Below are 23,031 nucleotides of genomic sequence, written 5' to 3'. Positions count from 1 at the left end.
AGTTTCATCTCCAATTCTTCATGCGGAAAATTGAATGAAGGGATAAAAGGGAAGATTGCTATAAATGAAAATATTTTCATTGCGGAAAACTTACTTCTCTAGCTACCATCATTGTCGTTCCTTGATCCTTTCCACTCCCGCATATGATTCCCAGTTGATAAAGTGCAAAGAGGAAGAGCAGCGCGATAAAACATAGTACAGTACCCTTGCGGGATGTTCGACTGGGTAAAAAAGTCATGCTTTTCAATTGTATCACTCCTTTTTGATGCCGCTAGTTCATTTGATCTGTAACATAATATAAAAATATAGAATGGTTTCACAATACCAAATGGGAGAGGAAAAAAGAATTATTTTTTTCGTTATCCTGACCAGTTTCGACACCTGAATTGAAATGAATTTGAAAAAAAAAAAATGTACGTATCCTTTAACACGCGGACTAGCCATGTGTCCCATGGGTTTTCAGTGATTCAAATCCCATGCAAATCGCTCCCAAGGTGAACTCACGTCCATAGGTATATCCACGCGTACAGTTACTGGTTTATGTAGTGACTGCCATGTAGTTACTAACCAACCACCGACGGTTTTACGACTGGTAACCCCATAAATTCCCGGATTATTGCAGCATTTCGTTGGTTTTGTGCCTCATTCCCCAATTTTCCTGCCATCGTTCTTGTCAAACCTCAAATCAAGGAAATATGTTCCATTTTTCCTAAGGTTATTTACGTCAACAAGTTGCGATAACAGCAACAAACAGTTAATTTATCGTTCTCAATAGATCAAAAGGCTCAACTGCAAATTCAAATGAACTGTCAAAAGCCATTTGCGTTGATTCAAATGTATCGCGTGTAAATTTGACAGACTTTGGCTTTTAGTTCACCGTACGTTTATATTAGTTGAGAACTCGGACATCAGTTCTTGGCCGTAGGGATTATTAACTTTATCTCAAAGGTTTCATCGAAATCCTCATAATTTTCCATAACTTTATATAACAATATTTTTTTGTCATTTTGTTTCATCTCCCTGGAAACAACCCGTAGATACGTTATTACTGTCTATCCAGTCTACCGTTCCATTGTCTTCATCTTCCGTTGATTCTGCACGCTGTGACAAAAGCCCAGGCCAGATCGATCTTTACGATAGTACTCTTTCGAGCTTTTTACCATTGTTTTATCTTCTGCGGGTTTGTACTTGTGCTTGGAGATGTTAAGAGACAATAGTAGACAGGCTTTCCACAACTTTTCCTTCAGATATTGTCGAATTTAACTTTTCAATGAAAAATACGAATAGCTTTATTCAATTTCAATCTCGTCTCCAAGCAACTCTTTTTCATTTCTATTATAGTCTATTCCCATTTGACACACTGCCAGCAGCAAATCTACCTTGGAATTGAATATTTTTGTCGGTTGAACGCGATATTGACTAGTCGATCTGTTGAATTTCGTGGGGGTATGAATGGTATGAAAGTATTTGATAACGCAGAATTAAACAAAGGAGGGAAAATTGTTTTTCGCCAAACGTTAATGAAAGGGGGAAACTTTGTCTTCCGGGATCACAAAAAAAGGTGGTGTTTTATTTAGGGAAAGTTGGTCGGTTGCTCAAAGACTTTCAATCTCCATTGCTCATGAAGGTTCCCTACAGAACTGGGGCAAAAAAAAAAATACTAGGTAATATTAAGAAAGCAAACCAAGCCGGAAATTAAATTTCCCTTCATTCTTCCGTATTCAGGTATTCAATTTCCGAGTTGCTTTCCCCATGCTTTATTCGTTATAATACATAACAAGAGAACCGAAAAATTTGAATTACATCTAGTTGGGATAAAGCAGCCGACTCTAATGATTCTCGAGGTAATAAAATGTTTGAAATATTGTGGAAACGATAGAAGTGATGAATTATCAGGGAAAATGACAAGTAGTTTGAGCATGAGTGATTAATGGATTTAAACTTGATCATTGTACATGCAGAACTTGACGAAAACTTTGTCATTGGAGTTTCTGACATCAATTAATCTGCAAGCCCTCTACACAGTATTTTCCTGCTGGTATTTCTACAAATTTCCGGGATATGAATTATCCATGAATCCTCTTCATTCACCTAGACCGGGCGGAAATTATTTTGAGGATGCCACCGCTACGCGCCTTCCGTTTGCATCTCTAATGGATAAACACTTGTTCACCAGTTGTTTTTGCATAGTCATTACAATACTTTGACCTAAAGTTTTCATGATCCCAGAACTGGAAACAAATGCTCTGACATTTCAACTCCAACGAACAGCGCTAGTCTTGATTGCGAGAGAATCTCTATATCGATGCAGTTTTTATTTCATTGACTGAATTAATTACTGACGTCGGTAGCTCAGTGGCTAGGTGTGAGCCTAGTGTTCTGATAGTTGAGTTTGATTTCCCGTTGAATCGAATTTTTTAACAGGCACCGATGAGTGGGAGGTTGCTAATAGAGGAACCACCTGTACCGACATGGTATTTTCTGTGGTTTCCCAGGTCAATCCTATTTTCTATAGAAGAGTGAATACGGTACAGTGTAGGATCAGAGTGAGATAGAGCGAATTAGCCAGAACAGGGCGGAAAGGACCGGAATATAAAAAAAAATCTGAATTAATTGAATCAAGTGAAAAAATCGTATTACTAGGGGACGCGTGTTACGCGTAATTACATTAGTCCATGCTGCTGTTAGTGTTACTACCCCGAAATTTTCGACGGTTCAGAGAAATCCTCTGATTCAAAAAATTTAATTAATCCAGGAAGAGCTCGAGAAGAATTTTTTTCAGCGCACCGAACTACTCGCACCACAGACAGAATTCTTTATGACGGTGAACTAATAGAATGCTCGGTATAAACTCAGTTGCAAAGATTCACAGGTACAGCTGGTTGAATGAGCACTTAATTATCCTACTGAAGCATTAATTAGCGCCTTAGTTTACTATTCACGGAAATTACGCTGTGCATCCACCGTGGCAATATTGTAGAATGTGTTATAATTATCAATTATCACAGCACTGCCAATTGTCAGAAGGATTTGTGACTAATTGGTGGCACGATGTGACCAGCCAATATAATTATTTCATCATGATAAATCCTGGAAGTTTTATTATGTAGAACTACACGGAGAGAAATTTTTAGTAAAAAATTATAATGGAATCTAGATAAAAGTTGTCCTGATTGGAGGATTATTCTATTAATATTTGCGTCATCCAATAACAATTTGAAAAAATCAATTTTGAGAATGTTTCAGAATAAAATTTGTCCTCAATAATATAATATTGGATGAAAATTATTAAATATCTGGAGAGTTTTAATGATTTTCTGAATAAAAATTCATGAGTAAAAATTCTGGGGCAGGTTAATTTAATTTTAATAATTAATAACTGACTAACAATAATTTCTGGTTCTCATGTAGATTATTTATTTTAACCCATATAAATTTGCATAAATATATCATCACCATTCGCTGGATGGGGATAATTATTATTCATTGGGATAATAGTATTTTTCCCGGCTAGGGTGGAAAGAGTGGATCTGACGAGTGCACGTGGGAAGCGCATGACAAAATAGATTTAACAATTAATAAATTTTATTATTTTTATATCAATTTTTGCTAAACGTCAGAATAAAGATTCCAGTGAGTCTCACTTTTATCCTACCGTCGGGACAATTTTTATTCCGAATTTCTCTCCGTTCATGACAAATTAATTTTATTTACAGTTTCCTATGAGCTTCCAAATTCTTTCTAATTTGTATAAAAATATAATTCGTTGGTATGGATTAGTGAGAGAATTTTCAATGGAGGTTGAGAGTAAAAATATCGGAAAAATATGAAAGTTCTTCATGTTTAATCTCTTCAACTTCTTAATAAGCCAAGAATTCAATCATTCTTTGTTCATCATCTTTTGATTATTCTTGTTCAGTATGTACTTCTTTCAAAGTGCCTTCAACGTTAATGAGGACTTTCCGACGAAATAGTTTCGATAGAATGGGGGGAAAAAGGTGAAAATGGAAAAAAGGAATGGAAAAGTTCAATGTTGAGGAAAAAGTTTTCTCTTGGAATATCGAAGAGAATGAAGGCAGAAACTGAAAAAGAAAAAGCCTTTCCTCAGGTGGTGGAGGAAATTGGCCCGCTGAAGGATCAAATTAAAGAACCTAGAATAAGTGATAATTTCGGAATAAATTTTAACTTCATTTATCTCTTTGTAATCTTATCGCTTTATCGATAAAAAATATGAACAGCAATGCAAACAGTTGTTGATAAATACTATTCATGTAAATTGAACCCAAGAAGAATAAATAGAGAAAAATAACAGGAAAAATTTCGATGAATTGAATGAAATTTTAGTCGACTGTTTAATAATGAATGGTTAAACAAAAGCTTCGCGGTCCAGAGAGTTACAAAATTACTACAGGGTGTTTTTAATTGCATTTTCAGGAGAATGATTGAAATGAAAATTTGTCCCAGACTTATATTCATACAATTTCCGGTGCTTTTCGATATTTCCATGGAAGAGTACTACCCTTAACCATTGTGGAAAAGTTTGCATGGATTTTGGAGTGTGGAAGGGGAGATATGAGAGGTCAGATATAAACGCAGGTCTGTGGGAAGCGAGGATTAGAATTAATGGATGGAGTACTAAACTTTCATAGCTACCATCATCGATTTTCCAAGCCCCGATTGTTATTGTTATTATTACGATCGCAGGTTGAATATAGAGAATTTTACAGTGGATACCTATGGGAAATTTGAGGGAATTGACATTGCAATTTTATTACTTCTACTCTACTCTTTTTGATTATTTCATTTTTACTTTCGTTGTTTTAATATTTTAGACCTAACCATGGGGATTATCCTCTAGCACTACTGGTTTTTCCATTAACGCTAGGAACAGCTCTGAGAGAAAAAAACCAGGGGAGATATGAAAAAAAAATGTTCACTAAAAAAATTCAAAGGTTTCATGTAGCGTCTCAAAGAAAATTTCTTTTGTACTCGTGCTTTAGTCGTCAAGGTAAAATATACTTTCAACAAAATATCAAATATGACCAACATCAAAAAATAAGACAACACAGCACCGACATTTTTTTTTGTAATAACTATTTTTTTATCTCTCGCATTTCGAGATTATCCAGATTCCTCTAATTCATATTGCTTTGTATTTAATCCATTCTCTTCTCAGCTAAGTCTAAGTACAAATCGTCTCTTCCTTTTTATTCTGTCATTGATCTTTGTCATTGTCTTGAGTCGTTGCCATGTCTCCTCTTCGATCAATTATTTCAATTCTTTTTCGAATTTTAATAAACTTATTTAAGAACCGGTTGGATTACCTGGAAAAGATCATTTACTCCAAAATTGGGATTCATAATTACTCTCGTAATTAATCGTTTTTTTTTCAATAATTGTTAGCTAGCTTTCTAGCGGTTGTTAACAACTAGGCCGCTAGCTAACAATTATCGGAAAAAACGATTAATTGACGGAGTAATTAGAAGTCCCAATTTTTGAGTAAATTATCTTTTCCAAACAGTCCATCCGGCCCTTAATTACAAAACCAAATCTGATTTTATAATATTATGCTTGTTAAAAACAAGTTAGATTATTATTTAGTACAATTCTATGTTATCAGGTGTCATAAAGTTTTGAGAGGGTAGATGACACGTGAGCCATTCTCGACAATCCTGCCGTTGAGCACAACGTTATTACATTTGTACGTAAACGTTAACGGACCGTACCGCCGTTTCCATACGTGATCGCACTGTGTTATAAGTCCTGGCTACTCTATCTATTACGCTCATCACGTACCGTACCATACAAAGAATCAAGAGTATACTCGTTGAAGGATACGAAATTTCTCAGGATGAAATCCGATCTGATACCCCTGTTCTGGACATCATGGTCGCTTTTTGTATTGCTTTTTTTCACCTAATGATGCTAAATTATGTGCCGGAACAGGAATAAAATATTGGTAATATTATAAATGAGTACTTCATCTAATTTTCAATTCTTCTGAGGTATTGATCATGTTCATAAATATTAAAAAGAAAGGAATGAATAGAAATTTTGGTGGACTCAATTAGGTAGATAACGCTGAGAGATTGCTGATGGACTCTTCCAGTGGGCTTTTGATTAATTTTGAAATACTTATGCCAATCAGTCATCTGGAGCAAATTTTCAGAAAGTCATGGTACTGAGATTGACGGTATGTTTTAAGACATTTCTTGAGAACGATAGCAGAAAATTATCAAATTTGAATGAAAAAAAAAATGAAAAAAAAGAAAAAATTCAGAGTATGGTCCGTGATATGGTGGAGTAAATGATGCATGTTATTTTATAATATTTAATAATATGTTCTCCCGCTAAATTATTCATCATACTGTCATGTTGTTGGAGAGAAATACGAAATAATGGAGTCTAGGCGTCTGATGTGAAAAATTCAGATGCGCTTCTCCAGCCTCAGCCAAACGATCGTAGACACATTGATAAAATAAGATATTGATGTACTCTCCGAGTGGACTAATTTTGAAGTGCTTATGTTAATCAGTATAGCATCAGCAGCAAATTTTCAGAAAGTCACGGTACTGACATTGACAGTACGTTTTGAGATATTTCTTGAGAACGATAGCAGAAAATTATCAAATTGAATGAAATAAATAAGAAACATGTGGTGGCACCTTTCGTAAGTCAATTCCGAGTATGACGTGTGATATGGTGGAGCAAATGATGAAGAAATTAATTATTTAAGACACGGTACTGACATAAATACTCTTGAGCATCGTAGCACCGACTGGCAAATCCCATATTCAGAAAAGTTATTCATCTCCAAGAATGTTCAAGGGACTATCTGGTCATTCAGCACTAACTCACTCCCTTTGTATCAGGTATTATCTTGTAATGATGATGAAGAGTGATTTCGTGATCATCATTATTTCCATGGAACTACCCATATACCAAGCGAATCGAGTGCAATTGATTCTGAAATCAATTACAGACTTTGCAATGTTTGTCATACACTTCACAGAGACAATAGATGGATTCATCACAAGTTCCAGACTCGTATTTCCCTCGAGAGAGATAACAAACTCCAATCACATTCTTCTTCTTTTTCGTCTTATCTATAGTCAATCACAATTGCATGAAATTCAATTATCATCCAATTAGTGAGTTGAAATGGATCCATGACGTTCATTCTTGGGGAATGAACTCGGAGGATCTTTAATAGTGGGAAAGAGGGAATTGAAACTGGAACCTCTAGGATGTTGTCTGTTCTGCAAATTTCCTTACGTAATTGTTAGCGAAGAATTTCGATTGAGAGGGCGCATTCGACATTGAGAGCTCTCATTCAATCGAGTATAATTCAATACGTGTCTGTCATATCTGTCAGTCCATGTTAATGCCAACATGAAATACTTGACAGAAAATATTACGCAAATTTTCACGCGAATTCTCGAAAACTCTGGATCCTCACCATGATATCGTTAACAGTTGAAAATTATTAATTTTTTTCGTTAAAAATCACTGACCATGTTGTAATAACTCCATGGCGGCACGGATGCCAAATCTGATGATTTTTCAAAAACTATTTTTTCAATTTCTGATGAGGTGATGGATTTTTGTGGAATTGAGGTATATATGTATTTTATTTATTTTTATTATTTATTTATATTTTTGGATCACTGCAATTGATTGTTAATGCAAAAAGCAAAAATAATTTTTTGAAAATCACCGGAAAATGGCACCCCTAACGGCGGAATGTTCCCAAAAAAATCAACTCTTCGGATGAAAAGAAAAACGAAAGAAAAAGTCATAAAGTAATAAAAGAAGAGAGTGAATTTTTTAAGCATACCAGGAGCGTATCATAAAGTTGTAATTCAATTCCATCAGCACAAGTTTCTCGAGCGTCCAACTGTCACTCCAGTTGGACGACTTAAAGTACGATGAAGCAACGAAAAAAAAAAAATCTAAATAAATATCTGCAATTTTGTCAAAGAAAAACCGTGGCTCGTCGTAAATCTTTGATTTGTTGTTACCATGAGTATTGATTTAAAAAAATATAGCCTTGTTTTATGAGGGTTTACTGAATTGAGGAAGGCACTATGAAATAATATAAAAATCAGCTAGATTGGAACGAGCCATTGAAGTAAAACGAGAAACGATACAACATCTAAAGTTGAGTAGAAAATCGATGTCGTGCAATAAACTCGATTGTAAGCCCCGTGGCCTCAATAACTCTCAGGAGTAATCTCATGTGCTACGTATGTTAAAAAAACGTGATAAAAATTCTCTTCTTTTTCGATAGATGCATAAAATTTTATGATCTTTTTCAAAAATTGTACAATCAAGAGACCTCTCAGAAGAGTATAAACTGCATGTTGTAGAGTTAAAAGTTTTAGTACAGCACTAAAAATATTTTTATAACCGACATATTCGATAGCACATAATTATAATTATCATTTAAATGGTAGTTCTACGTCTGGCTAATGCAATAGCACACATCCTTTCTTCTTTTACTCCAGAGATAATTTCTTTCTTCATGATGAGTTCGATAAATAATACTAGAGTTGCTAATACTAATCCAATGGCCAATAATATAAATGAAAAATCCAATGCTTTGAGCTCAACAGGGCGATACTTGGAGGCAGCACGTTCAACGTCCTCAGCATGTTTTTTATCGAGTACCGTTGATATACTATGGAATGCCCAGCGATCCAATAATCCGGACTCCATAATCTGCGTCAGAACGGCATCAACTCGATGCTTGAGAGGCCAATCTTTACGGCACTGGTGGTTCCAATAATCTACAAACAACGGCTCTCTCGTGATGTGAATTGGTTTCATCCAATATGTGTTCAAATACTTTGCTTTAGTCCCTACGCAAGCTCCAGAAAATGAACTAAGAGCCTTTTCCACACAATTTTTCTGGGTCACAAGAACTACCCGATTATTCGGAAACATTGTGCGTAAATACTCTACGTTTTGCTGAATTCCGTACAATGTGTAATTGAACTTCTTCAAGTCTTCAGAATTGTTCGGATTGTAGCCCTCTTCGGGTTTTGTCAAAAAAGCTGCTAGTCTTCCTTGGAACACTCCGTTAGTGATGACAATGAATATGAGAATTTTACTGAAGAAAATTCTCATGGAGGTGCTGTGAAATTGATTCTGGATGGAGGCATAAGTCAGAAGACGGATCATCTCCAACAAGGCTAGTGAAAATCCCTGTCGTTTGTATACAGCTATTACTCCAAATGTGATTATAATCGTGAGCAATGACAGAGCTAGCACAGATTTACTCCACAACTGTGATATTTTTTCAATTGTTGACAGGTAATCTTTGGTTCTTGTAATAGCAACGACTTCCGGTTGAAAGTATGGATAGAGATAGCCTGTGTTGATCTTCGAAAATGATAATGTAAATCTAATATCAATGTCCATTGTTTGATTAGCAATGTATTGTGGTATGAGATTGATTTTATCAATTTGAAGTAACAATGTTGCGTTCAGTCGATTGATTATGGTATCAAAAACAGCTTCACCGAAGAACTCCACCATTTTGTATCCCTCTTGCTTGTAATTTTTACCAGGAATGAACGATACGTTGTTTTTTGGTGCTACTAATGCTCTTATTTCGTAGCCATTCAAGTGTCTCATTCGGTCAAATCTCAGGCTCTTGCAATCAATGTCATCTAGAAGTTTATTCACTATTGAATGATGCGAAAAAAGGGGAAATTCATTAGCGGAAGGGAGGGTAAAATGGATCATGTGGGCACTGTTGCGATACGGCGGTTGTTTTAAAAAGGTTTTTTTCGATTTCATAGGCAGAGTCAATCGAGTGAAGTCGATCACACGAAGAATTGACACGTTTCGAACAATTCAGGTGATATCTCATTCAAAGCTTTCTGTGATCTACTCTATTCTGGAAAAATCAAACAGAATTTTTGTGTGGGTTCAATGGACCCCCCATTTTTATAGAGACATAAGGGCGGAGTAATTAATGCGTCCATGCGTGTTTAAATTTCATATTTAAGTAATTAAAACGGATTTTTAATCATGTGTACCAAATTCAATTAATAAACAAATAAACAATTATAAAAATCTGATTTCTGATACGTTAAATCCTATTTGTACGAAGCGGAAATGAAATATCAATTATTAATTATTATTAATTAATTATTTTTTATAGTCTCGACGAATCAATTCGGGAGAATTGCAGAAAATTGTGAGAGGGAGAAAATTCAATTTTCATTTGAAGAGTAAAAATTATCAAGGAATGAGTTTTTGTTTAGGAGATCCATTTTACCCCCCTCTCCCCTAATTCAAAATCAATATTTACCCAGAGATACAAATATAGAGCCTTACATGGATTTAATAATTGAGTGTAAAGAGCCCATCGGCCACTGGAATTAAACTCTGGTGCATTAGCCACTATTTGCCAGGGATGAGGCGCGTAATTCGTTATTGGATTGAGTGTATACAGTACAATTGCCTGATCTATATTCAAACAAATGTATGATGACGTCGGAATGTTCATACCCCACATTATTAATAAACTGTCCAATGCCTCTTCACAGGATTTTTCTGAGCTATCCAAAATAAAATATCCAGCCATATGATTCCATCGGTTGATTTGTCGCAGTAATTGTAAATCAGATTTCAGCTGCTCTAGTGATTCTTTCACGATAACCACGATATTGGGTTGAAAATTATACAGCTCATCATTCTCATCACCTTCAAGACAGTCAGACTGAGTGTCCATGATAATCATTGGAATCAGAACCGATTCGCTCAGGGATTTCAGGATTCGTCCCTCGAAATCTCCAAGTATAACCATCGGATTCGACCTAACATAATCCTTGTAGCATCTTTCGATAATATTTTTCTATAATATTAATGTTGTCATTATTTATTTTCCAGAAAAAATCCGTATTAGCGTAATTATCATACCATAGCCATTGAAGTAACATCTGAATTATGAAACTTCCAACGCTCGTCGAAATTCGCTACCACTGATACGATAACAATAATTAATCCGCTTATTGTTATCAACATTTTAACTCGCGAGTCGACTGTCGAATACTGACGTTCGTCTTTTCTCGTCTTTTATTTTAGCTATCGTGTTTGCATGCAATGAACGAGTGGCTCAAACAATCGCCTTTGAAAATATGACTATTCGATTTTTTTAATGATAACATACAAACGACGCCCTAAATTTGTACTCCAAGTGACAAATTCACCTGACCGAGAGCTGCTTTCCAGGTAAAGCCGTAACAGTCGAAGCAGCAAATTTATTTGAGTACTGGCCAGGGGTAATGGCTCGTAATACGTGTAATATGAATGAATTTGTCTATCGAATTATCATTTTGATTATAATATTTGAGTGACGAATTATACTGATGCTCACCATGATCCAAGTCCATATCGTTCACTGCCTCGTGGAAACCTGCAAAGAGGAAGAATTACGGTATTACCATTTTAATGGACACTTTTTAAAATCAATTTTTATATCTTACACCTCTATCTAGCAATTTTTTCACCAACACCATCCGGGGAATAGAATACCGATGTCGATGAATATTAATGGGCTACAGGGATGACGGGGCTGGGAAAACGAATATTCACGCAGGGATTCAATCTGTACGTGATGGAGATGACGATGTTAGGAATATGTGTTTGCCAAAGTTCCAGGGATTTTATTGGAAATGGAATAGTTGAATTAATTGAAACAATTATTTACGTTAATCACTTTCTTAATTAAAATGCACGAGGAAGAGGAACGCCTGATCTCTATCAATATCTCCATGAGACTGACTGACCACAAAGACCATGAGAATATTCATCATCAAAGGCAGAACCCCCCAATGATTCTTCTTGGGAAATTATTATTTATTATTTATTATTTATGTTTATGTTTTTCTTTCGTCCTCAATTCATTTTTTTAACCATCAGTTCGATATACTTTTGTGAATTATAGATTGTTTTGCATGATTTAGCGAAGATGTAACAATTGTTTGAAATTTCGACGTGTTTTTGAGATGCAGAGCATAATTAATACATATTAATAATTAATCTGATAGTTTAACCGATTTGGATGGATCTAGGCTCCATGCCAGGAACAAATTGATTATTTGTAGATAATAGGACAGTTACAAGGATTTTAAATCGAAAGGGTGAAAAATTGTTTGAAGCATGAAAAAAAATGGAATGAAGAATTATTTTTAATGGTTCTACACCAATTAAAAAAAATCATTCTAATGGACCGCGCTGAAGTACTCTTCACTTATTACTTCACAGCGTTTCATTATGCACCCCTCAGTATCTTCCACTGGATTGTGAATATTTTCGCAATTAAACTCTTCACCCTCTTGACACTACCCTGAGAACGATGAGAAATGAATGGAGAAGGAAGTGACAGTGGAAAAAATTGGATGAAACTACGGCTGAAGAAGTTTGATTATCGTGATAAATGTTGTTTAAAAATAAAAATAGAACAATACTGGATTGGAAAGAAGAAAAGTTCTGACGAAAGAAGATGAGTGGGATGGAATAGCGCCATGAAACTATAAAACACGTTACTAGTGTAATCATACAACTTGGCGACAAAAAAGGCAAAATCATGAGGTTTTCCACAGCTGTACCTACTACCAACAGAAGATGGAAAATACGAGTGTAAAAGTAAAAGGCACATAAATAAATTCTAAAAATAAAGCGCGAACTTTTGGGCCAACGCGTAAAAAAAAATGCACAGTAAAGCCACGGAAAAGGCGAGGGGAATAAATTTCACAGTTGCCTCGAGAGTTTTAGAGAAATTCTATGGTGAAGTTTTATTGGTTGGTTTGTCAAACGAAACATTTGTGTTTTCAACGGAAGAAAATGTAATTTTCGAAGAGTGGAGAATTGCAAGGATCGATGCGTGGAACTATCGTGATGGATATCAGCAAGCGGAAATGATAAAATTATGACAATTTTTATTTTATTTAAATTCTCCCCTGACAATAAATCTTGATGAACTTTTATTTATCTCTTCTTAGATTTGACTAATTGGAGAGTGGTAAGTAACAACGACAAGCCATGATAATTTCCCTGGAGATGAAAGAGATGGAAAATCAGAAAATGGCAGAAGGACAACGAGTTCGTCAGGGATTTGTCCCTCGGGAAATATGCAATTGAATAGTTGATATGCACACAAGCTATTTGGTTGGTTCTGCGCCCAAGGGTACTCGTTATCGAAAAGCAATAACCCTTTAATGAGCCAACAATGTAATTGATGACGATAGATTGTGTAACTATATGGCTCGTCGATCGTCGCTCGTGGCTCAACGAAACCACATGTACATGCTCAATGTTCCTGCCTAATTTCCATATCAATGAGTTTTCCACAAATGCAAACAATTATCGATTGCATTATTTTATTAATTAATAATACCATTCAAACAAAGACTCTTTCTACCAGCTCTAGGTTCTTCGGCTATTGATTTGGCGCGTTAATAATGGAACCGACTGATCCATCGACTTGAGAAATTCTGCTGAGTTTAATCAACTGAAGCAATCATCTGAAACCGTAATAGCCCGATCTATCTTCATTTCGACTCAGCTACAAGCACCTATAGCTAACGTTTATTCACCAAGTTGGAAACATCTCATGATACGTGACACTAGCACTACGGCAATACTAATTAAATTCAGTAAACCTCTGTTTAAACATACCCCAATCTGCATGAAGATGGTAAATACATCAAGATCCATTTCTATCCATTTCCTGTTGCCCGCCATTTCCCAGCGATGAGGAAATGCTTCAAGGATGCTGAGAGCATCGCTTTGTGCTATTCCACATCAAACTGACTAGTCACAGTAGTCCCATTATTCCAATGCCATTGCTATTTTACAAGTCCCTTTGAGGTGCTCTCTCTCTCCCATCCTCCCATCCTCCCATCCTCCCATCCTCCCATCCTCCCATCCTCCCACTGCACCCACTGCACCTCAAACTTCCAATACGAAAAATCATTCAAATTCATCATTCTTTTCTAATAATATCATTGTCAATAATCTCATCGTACGTTAGTCACGCTCCAAATGAAAATTTTGAGTTTGAAGTGCATTAGGTCGACGCTAAGTTACAGCAACAGCAATAAGCGCATATTATTTGTCTGCAGTGTCTGCTCTAGGGCATGAGAGAGCCAACCAGTAACCGGAAACCGCCGACGGCACCCTCTGTTTCATATCCGAGATGAGAAATGCCAGAATTTCTGGCATCAGAAGAGGAGGTAGAATGATGAGGAGAAGCTGTCATTCCACCTTCACTCAACACTCTAGATCCCTTCAACCATTGTAAGCCTCTATCAAGCTGATATCTGTCATTGACATGCCCATAGGCCCTCAACCTCCTCAAAATCCATTCTCACAATTCCCATTGAAATTCTACCGGTACAATTGAATGTTCACGTCAATAATTGAATAATTATTGCTAAAATACACAATAAATTTCATAAATAAATTCCACTATTGAGAAGGACTAAAACAATATGATGTTTTACAGATCTATATGAGTTTAATTTATTGGATGAGGTCATTTTTTATACGACGAATCTCCAAATGAATGTTTATTAAGGTTGTTGTCGCGCGACAGTCTCTGTAAAAAGTTTATCCGCTGTAAAACGGGCCAGTTTAGAACACAATCTTTTAGCGGTATATAGTCTCACTTGATTGATTGCATTGTGCATGGATAGCTAAAGCATAACTATATATTTTCCATATTAACTATTTTCAATTATATAAATTTATAAATTTCCGATGATTATATTCCGTAAACCAAACGGTCAATCGATTTGATTTTTTTTTCTGTATTTCCTCCCACGATGTATATTCCACGTTTTTTTTTATTTCTGAAACTGTCGAGCCGTTGATTTTTAAAAAATTCTAATCGGCAAAACTCCATTTAAACACGTGTTAAATCACTCGAATTTCAAAAATTTATATCTCAAGTTCAAAACGGTCAATTGCAAACGGAAAAAGCTCATTTTGTTGCTAATTTTTCAAACTATTCACCATAAAATTTTTAACGACAACTGTCGAAAAAAAATTCTACGTGACAACACCCTTAAATATGAAATCTCTTCGAGATCTTTATTGAATTAAGGCCCAGGTGGACTATCTATCGAACGTCGACTTTTGTTTAAATTTTATCTTTTTAACCTAAAATACATTAACATTTGGGATCAATTCTGTGTTGCGGGAAGCACTTGAATGGACATGAAAAAGTAATGAAAAAAAAGAGGAAAAATTATTGAAGGGCGCTAAAGATCGATATTATTTAAAAGGGATTTACCAAGTTTGCTAAAAAATAATAAAAAATACGTAGCTTACTATTGCATCTAGCTGTCACTCAATCTTCTGGAGAGCAATGGTAAGCTGCGTAATTTTTATTATTTTTTTGTAAACTTGGTAGATCCCTTTTAAACAATATTGCTCTTTAGCGCCCTTCAATAATTTTTCCTCTTTTTTTTCATTATTTTTTTATAACCATTCGAGTAGCTTCCGCAACACAAATTTGATCCCACATTTTAATGTATTTTAGGCTCAAAAGATAAAATTTAAACAAAAGATGACATTCGAAAGATAGTCTACCCGGGCCTTAATGTTAGATAAATGTTTCATTCATTCATTAATCTGACTTCCAATAAAATCAATATCTAATTAATTTGATTATTTATGAATAATAATGAAGGAAAGTACTCTAGGTAGGGTTATATGAATAAAAAAAAAACGAGTATTCATGTGAGAAAGAGGATAAATGGAATGGAGGAGTAATTTATCTGCCTTATCACTGAATAGTGGGTTGGAGAGGTGGGGGTCAAGTGGGGTCATTATCGGGTCTCTAGGTGATAGCCGTGACCCAACCCAGCCAATCTCTTATCACCTGCACACGGAAAACTCACCCACTAACCAGGAAATTTAATGCTCCAATGAGATCGCTGCTGAGAATTTACCAGCAATTACTACGTCATTGTTTTTCGATATGTGAGAACGAGAAAAAGTTTCTACTCTGACGCGATTTCAGTCTCAATTGAGACGGAGGTCGAAGAATAAATTCGATTTTTGTCAAAACTTGTTCGAGATTGGAGTAAATCATAGACATTTTTCTCTCGAAATTCTTGATTTGTTTGTCTTGGATTTCGGGATTTTCTCCCAAATTAAAAATTCACTCTTCTAGAGTTTTTATATTTCCGGATTTAAGAAATATTTATTTCTTTGTTGCTGGGACCTTTCCTTTATGTTATGAAAAAAAGGGGAAAGTCCCAAAGGGACTTTTCATTGCGGATTTTTCCCAAAATACATCTGGTGACCAGAGAGGGTCAATAAAGAGAAAAATCCAAGGGTTGAGGGTGGAAGGAGAAATTATATTGCCCTCTGGAGAGGAGTTTCACGTGGGCCTCACTAATAATATTTAGTTAGTTCGTTGTAAGTCTTCGTTCAGTAAAGCACCTCTTAACTGTCTAGAGTCTTGCAATTTTTAATAATAATTCTCAGCCTTAAAATTCTCCAAGTGTTTATTTATTTCGATTTCCATAATCAATAGTTTGAATTTTTCCAAATTGAATGGTTGAAAGATGGAGTCAGTTGGTTGATTCATTAGATTGTGTAGGACAAATCGACTATTGACCGATAATCGGTTAATTAAAGTCAAAACCAATGAAAAACCCCTTGCTCTGATGATATAGGGAGTTTAAGGTATATGAATTCTCACTATTGGAGTGGGTAACGGTGCATTGCCAATTGGCTGAAATAAAAACACCAATTTATATAGGAATAACGAGGGCAGAGAAAAAACAAGGAATAAATACAGAGCGAGTGAACAAACGAATGTCAGTGGAAATTGAACGAATACGAATACGAGACTTTAATTAACAATCGTGGAGTGAACGGGACGAGATTCGTTTGACACTCTCCATGCTGTATTCGATATTATCTGTGATGGACAAGCCGAGTGACGAGTATTCAATGAATCACCTCCAAAACATCACAATTCCGAGGAAAAAAAAAGGAAAAGGGAGAAGTGAATTAAATTTCCTGGTGTTGACGAGTCAAAAATTTCACCCGGAGTATCATTTTCCCCCATATTTCAGGAATAACCTAGGAGTTACGGTTCTTAAAGCTTCTCAGCAATTTCATGTTGGTCCTTACGGTACAGCAATTTTAGACATCCCTTGAATCCCTTCATTCGTTTCCCTGGGACATTCAAGGAGGAAATTCTTCCTCTCCTTATTCAAGGAAAATTCCAAGAAGTACTCCTTGGAAAATTTCAACTATCGACCATGAACGAGTGAAAAATTATGAAACAAAGAAGGTGGAGAAAGCTTTAAAAGTTGATGAATGAAAAAAATATAAGAGTCGTTTTCTGGATGGTGAAAAAGTGCGGACAAAACCATTCCTCTCGCCAAAGTCTGCGAGAGAAGTATCATGGGATGAAGGAGTGGGTGCAAGTTTCAAGGAGAGACAAAAAAATAAAGGAGTCGACTCAAAAGTCGAGTCGAGTCTTGGCGAAACAGTTCGTAAAAGGGCAATTCCAGGTGGTCCAGTGAAAAGTGGAATGTGAAGAGGATTTAAAAAAAGGAGTTTGAAGGGTCAGGGATGTGGTTCTCAAATAAATGAGGATTAGACTTTTTCATTAGTATACTTTAAGTGCATTAAGTCCTTTTGGAAAAGTCTCTCAATTCCGCTGTTTTTTCTTTTAGTCTTTTTCTTTGATTTTCAATTTCGACATTTTCAAGTAATTACGAGATTATGATTGAAATTATTTTTTAAAGACTTTTTTAAGGTTTTTTTAAAGATAAAATTTAAACAATAGATGACATTTCATAGATAGTCCAACCGGGGCTTAACGTGAAAATTTTTCACATAAAAATAAAAAATGCGAAAATTACACTCGCGTGGTTTTTTCAATTGGTGTTGAATTATTTTAGTTCGAATGGGGAATCATTGAAGCGAAATTCGGAACACGAGTGTAAATTACTCCAGGCGGACAGACAATTGGACCGCGAGATTATTATTTTGGTTATGAAAATGTATTTGTGAGGATATATCATTAACACACAATAGAGATTCGAATGAATTCGCTTCAAGCAATTACTCAAATGACATCACAGAGGCAAACATATCCAACAAAGAAGCATATTTAATTCAATAAAAAAACTCATAAAAAAATGTTGAAATTTGTTTTCACTTGGAAGTCAATGCTCGAATTACGTTTGCACTTTACGTTAATTGGATCCATAATTCATGTCGATTTCAGCACTAGGGTATATATCGTCGGACTATAAATTAACGAGGTAGTCTATTAACTCTCAGCCTCTGGTTGGCCCTAACACAGCCCTCATTTCATGTTACATGGAAGACACTTTCCAACACTATTCCCATAATAATTGAATGTGTCAAACGAGAGTAGAATCCATGAGAAACTAGAAGAATGGCCACCACATTTTATAGCAAGCTGCAGGTATCGTAGATGTCGGAGGACACCACCTTAATGTTTCAACAATTGCTGACGATATTATATTACACTCTACTTAACACCCTCCTGGTTGTTAGCCAGGAGCAAAGCGATAGGGGGCAAGTGACGCAAACAGAGTGACGACAAACTTCTCCCTCAGGATTAATGCGCCTAAGGTCGAATGAACTTTAAATACAGCGTAAACAACTGCTGTCACTCCCAGGAGCATTAAAATCATTAATTTTAGAAACATTACCCCCCGGCAATCAAATTTTCCTCGTAGAATACCAGCTATAGTGATGTCAAGCCCACAAAGAGACAAATTCTCTCCTTCAAAATGGAGATCACAAAGGTACGTTATTCTCCTGTCAAATCATCTATATGGGTGATCCCACAGAAATAGTGATATCTATGTCAGTACCGTGGCCATTCAGATGCCCTTCTCAAACCTCAGCGAATGATCGTAGACATATCGGGAGAACCTGGCAGAAAGATATTGATGTACTCTCCGAGTGGAATAATTTTGGAGTGCCTATGTCAATCAGTACGGAATCTGGAGTACATTTTCAGAAAGTCAAGCCACTGACATTGACAGTATGTTTTGAGACATTTCTTGAGAATGGTAGCAGAAAATTATCAAATTTGAATGAAATAAATAAGTAACATGTGCTTCATATCGAGTATGTGATATGGTGGAGCAAATGATGAATAAATTCATTATTTAAACTGTACTGACATAAATACACTTGAATATCGCAGCACCAAGTGGTAAATCTCATATTCAGAAAAGTTATTCATCTCCAAGAATGTTCAAGGAATTATCTGGTCATTCAGCACTGACTTGCTCCCTTAGTATCAAGTATTATCTTGTTATGATGATGACAAATGTGACTTCATGATAATCACTATTTCCGTGGAATCACCCATCTATGCATCTGTATTATTTTTCAGTCTCTTGTTGTCGAAATATCTACTCTCAAGACTCTCGAGAATAGACCAGAAAAAACTAAACAGCGGGAAAGGACAAAAGGCAAATGGTGGAGTGAGAGTGAAAGAAACGATGAAAAGAAAAAAAGGAAAAAAAAGAGGATGGACGACTGCACCCCCCTCCTCTGAGATTAATGAGGATATAAAGGAGTGGGACAATGGGGAATGAAAAAAAATGGGAAAGAGGAGTTGTATGTATATGGAGAGGAAAAAGAAAAATGAAAATTGGGGTAGGTTGTTGAGGAGTGCTTGAAAAATGATACGCAAATATGTTGTGAGAGAAATTCCCAAGTATATTTGCATTATACAGGGATCATACGAACTTTCGTTACATAATGGATTGAATACAATCTTTTTCTCCCATCAACAATTCCTTCTTCACGTACGATTGGATAAAAATATGTAAAATTGTGTAAAAAAATTTTGAACGCTAGAGAACATGACGAAATTGTCGGATAATAACGGGTTTTTGTTCTAGAAAAGCCGGAGGAATCTCAGGGAAATTGTCTGGCATGAGCAGCCAGAGGCTCGTACCAGAGTATGAAGACATTATCCTCGTAGGATTGCCAGCATCAACCCCCGACAAAGTTTATACTCTCCAATGCCCTATCAACCGTCTAAAATATAAGCTATCTCATACACTGTAAATTTCTCTGCTTATGAAAAGCCATGACTTACAACAAATGCTATCTGAATATTCGAAATTCAAACAGCTAGAGCTAGAGCTCAGGTACCCTCCAATAGCATATGAATAAGAGTTAGGGTATAGGCTTGGACCATTATACGCATCGACCCTATGCAGATGTGACATTTGCATTTTCGTGTTGCCAGTAGCGCCAGATGACACTCTAATTCTGTTATTATAATATTTTCCTCTCATGTGGAGAAGTTTTCATTTAATATTGAAAGTTTGTCGCGTTTCTTTTTTCAATAGAGTTGGGATAATTTGCAGATGAGTTTGGAAATGAAGTTTCAAACTTTTGATAACTACTCAGATGGAAATTCGGTGGGATTAATTGGATTATGTGAAGAACTAGTGACCCTTGTTACTTAACAAATTAAATATAAACGGAGTAATTTTTAGTCTTCGGTTTATAATTTACTGTCTCATTGAAGTTATCAATCAGCGAAGTTTAGTACTGGGATGAGTCTGAAGGACTCGACTGGCTTGAGAGTGCCATCAGGATTCGACAACTTTTCTCGAGTTGATCGAAACTGCCAGTGATGAAGGGATGAATGTCTTGGAAACTAGGAGTAGGAATATCACTCAAGCCCTGCAACTCAGCCCCGAAAACCACAAAACCAGAGGATCATCTGAATATCCCGCAGAAAGTTGCTCAGTACCGAGACCAATATCCAGCTTGATAATGGCGGAATAAAGTGAACCGTAATTGAGGGAGTAAGTAAGAGCGGAGGGAAATAAAAAATGATGGAGAAGCTGTGTAATACCGGGGTGAATACAAAAGATGGAGTGTCGAGGGTCAAGAAAGCCGCTATTGTTATGTGCAACCCTTGGGGAAATGGAGGTGGTCTTGCGTCTTTTGTGTAACAGTGTCGAGGATAAAGACACTGTGATACAGAGAAGAAAGACAACCTGAAAGTCTTTATAAGGAGTAATCCTAAACCAGTGCATTTGAGGAGAAACTTTTTGCCATGCAAGTTTGAAGAGGGGACTTGAAGTAATTGACAAAATATGGAAAACAATTATATCTAATCCTCTTTAGAAGGGAAATTTAATTTTATATCGAATTGAATTGAAACTCTCGATCGTTGATCGTTTGCCTAAAATCTGTCACAATCATTTCTCATTTCCAATCATACTTTATTTTTTTATTGGAGCATATGCACGTTTTAATTAAAATAAAACGAGATTTAAAATGAGAAATGTAGAGTATTTAGAGTAAAAAATCTCATAAATTACGATTTTTATGGCGTAAATTATGGAAATTACGAAGGCGCATATGGTGAATTACAAGTTTTGGCCTCATAATTTACATTTCATGAATCGAATACGTTCACCAATTTTTATTGAATTATCTATTTTTTCCAAAAGTATTGTCTCTCGCCATAATATTCTTAAATCCACCGAGTGAAAATCAAAATAGATGAGAATGAGTGGTTTTTCGTGAATACAACATTCGAGATGATTCCATGTAATTTCGTCCTGCGTCTTGGCTTATGGATTCCACAATTGAATATTCAAGAAAGACGGAGTGAGAGGAGATTGAGGGAGAAAATGGAAGAGGCGCGAGACAGATAGCTACAAGGGATTGGATTAAAATGCAGGAAAGGACTTTACGGATCCATCGGGAACACTCTACTGCACTTTTAAACTCCCTAGTCACGCAGTACGCTGGGAGGGTCTATATTTATTTCTACGGTGTAAAGTGAAGAAAATAAAATTGAGACATTGGCCGTGACGAAAAAAATCTCAGGAGGATGAATGTCGAGTAGATGTTCACCATATTATTCATACTATTTTTTTTTCTTCGTCTAGCTATTGTTATTCAACGGAAAATCTCGAGAGCGAGAATAAGATTCCAACTTTATACTGAAATATTCAAGCGGATATAGATTTTCTAACAAGTGAATCCATGAAACCAATATTTGTCAAGAACAACGGATAAGCATTTATTTTATCACCAAATTCGTTGGACAAGATATTTGAGCTCGATTGTTTGAAGATGAAATGTTTGTTCAGAGTTAACTCTATCGAATTGGTTTTGTGCGATTGATTGCGTACGAGCCTGAAGCAATGAAACTAACATCGAAGGGTCACAACTAAATCCTTTGAAACGTCAAAAGTCTATTGACAAAAAAGTAATTCAATTTGTCCAGCGGAAGAGAATAAAAAAGAACAGAAAAGCTGAAAGAGTATAGTATTTTAATTTTTCGTCAAATCGTCAGACGTTTTCTTATGAAAAATAAACTCGACTTTTGATATTACGTTGGAACAAAGCTGTTCACAACAAATCCCTTGGGGAGGCTAGGGTTTCCAATGTTTGTGCTTTCACCGCATCTTTGGTTTGTTTACGTCTTCAAAGCTCCTTGGCCAGCACTAAGACCTTTCTAGACTGGAGAAAAATCAACTCAACTGATCCCCGAGGAAAGCTAGGCTTTCAAGGAATTCTCCGCTGGACAGCAATGAAGGAATAGCACATAAAAATCTCAGGTTAAGGCCCGGATGGACTATCTGGAAAAGATAATTTACTCCAAAATTGGGACTAATTACTCCCTCAATTAATCGTTTTTTCCGATAATTGTTAGCTAGCGGCCTAGTTGTTGACAACCGCTACAACGCTAGCTAACAATTATTGAAAAAAACGATTAATTGCCAAAATAATTAGGAATCTGAATTTCGGAGTAAATTATCTTTTTTAGATAATCCACCCGCGCCTTAAGGTAGTCCTTCCTTATATCAAAGCAACGATGAGATTTACGAGAATTGATGTACCGATAGACTTTAATTCAGAAATTATTCACTTAAATTTTTATGAGCCTCCATTGGCTAGTCTAAAAACTGTATTTTCGAAATCATTGGGTCTCACTGAGTTGATGGATACGACAAAAGA

At 35.9% G+C, this 23,031-nt stretch overlaps 1 protein-coding gene across 1 annotated transcript in view; it reads right to left on the bottom strand.

The window, feature by feature from the left end:
- The window catches only part of Tpst (tyrosylprotein sulfotransferase), a 39,138-nt gene that overhangs the window by 4,818 nt on the left and 11,289 nt on the right, over positions 1-23,031 (bottom strand). The window contains exons 2-3 of the mRNA XM_011299044.1: positions 11,390-11,428; positions 95-285 (exon numbers count right to left, since the gene is read on the bottom strand). Of these exons, the coding sequence (XP_011297346.1) occupies positions 95-238 (144 nt within the window). The 5' untranslated portion in view covers positions 239-285; positions 11,390-11,428. The remainder of the gene's footprint in view (positions 1-94; positions 286-11,389; positions 11,429-23,031) is intronic.

This window comes from Fopius arisanus, unplaced genomic scaffold (genome assembly GCF_000806365.1).
Source record: "Fopius arisanus strain USDA-PBARC FA_bdor unplaced genomic scaffold, ASM80636v1 scaffold00012, whole genome shotgun sequence".
NCBI lineage: Eukaryota > Metazoa > Arthropoda > Insecta > Hymenoptera > Braconidae > Fopius > Fopius arisanus.
The sequence above is the reverse complement of the archived record's forward strand: the minus strand, read 5'-3'. Positions and strand labels throughout refer to the sequence as shown.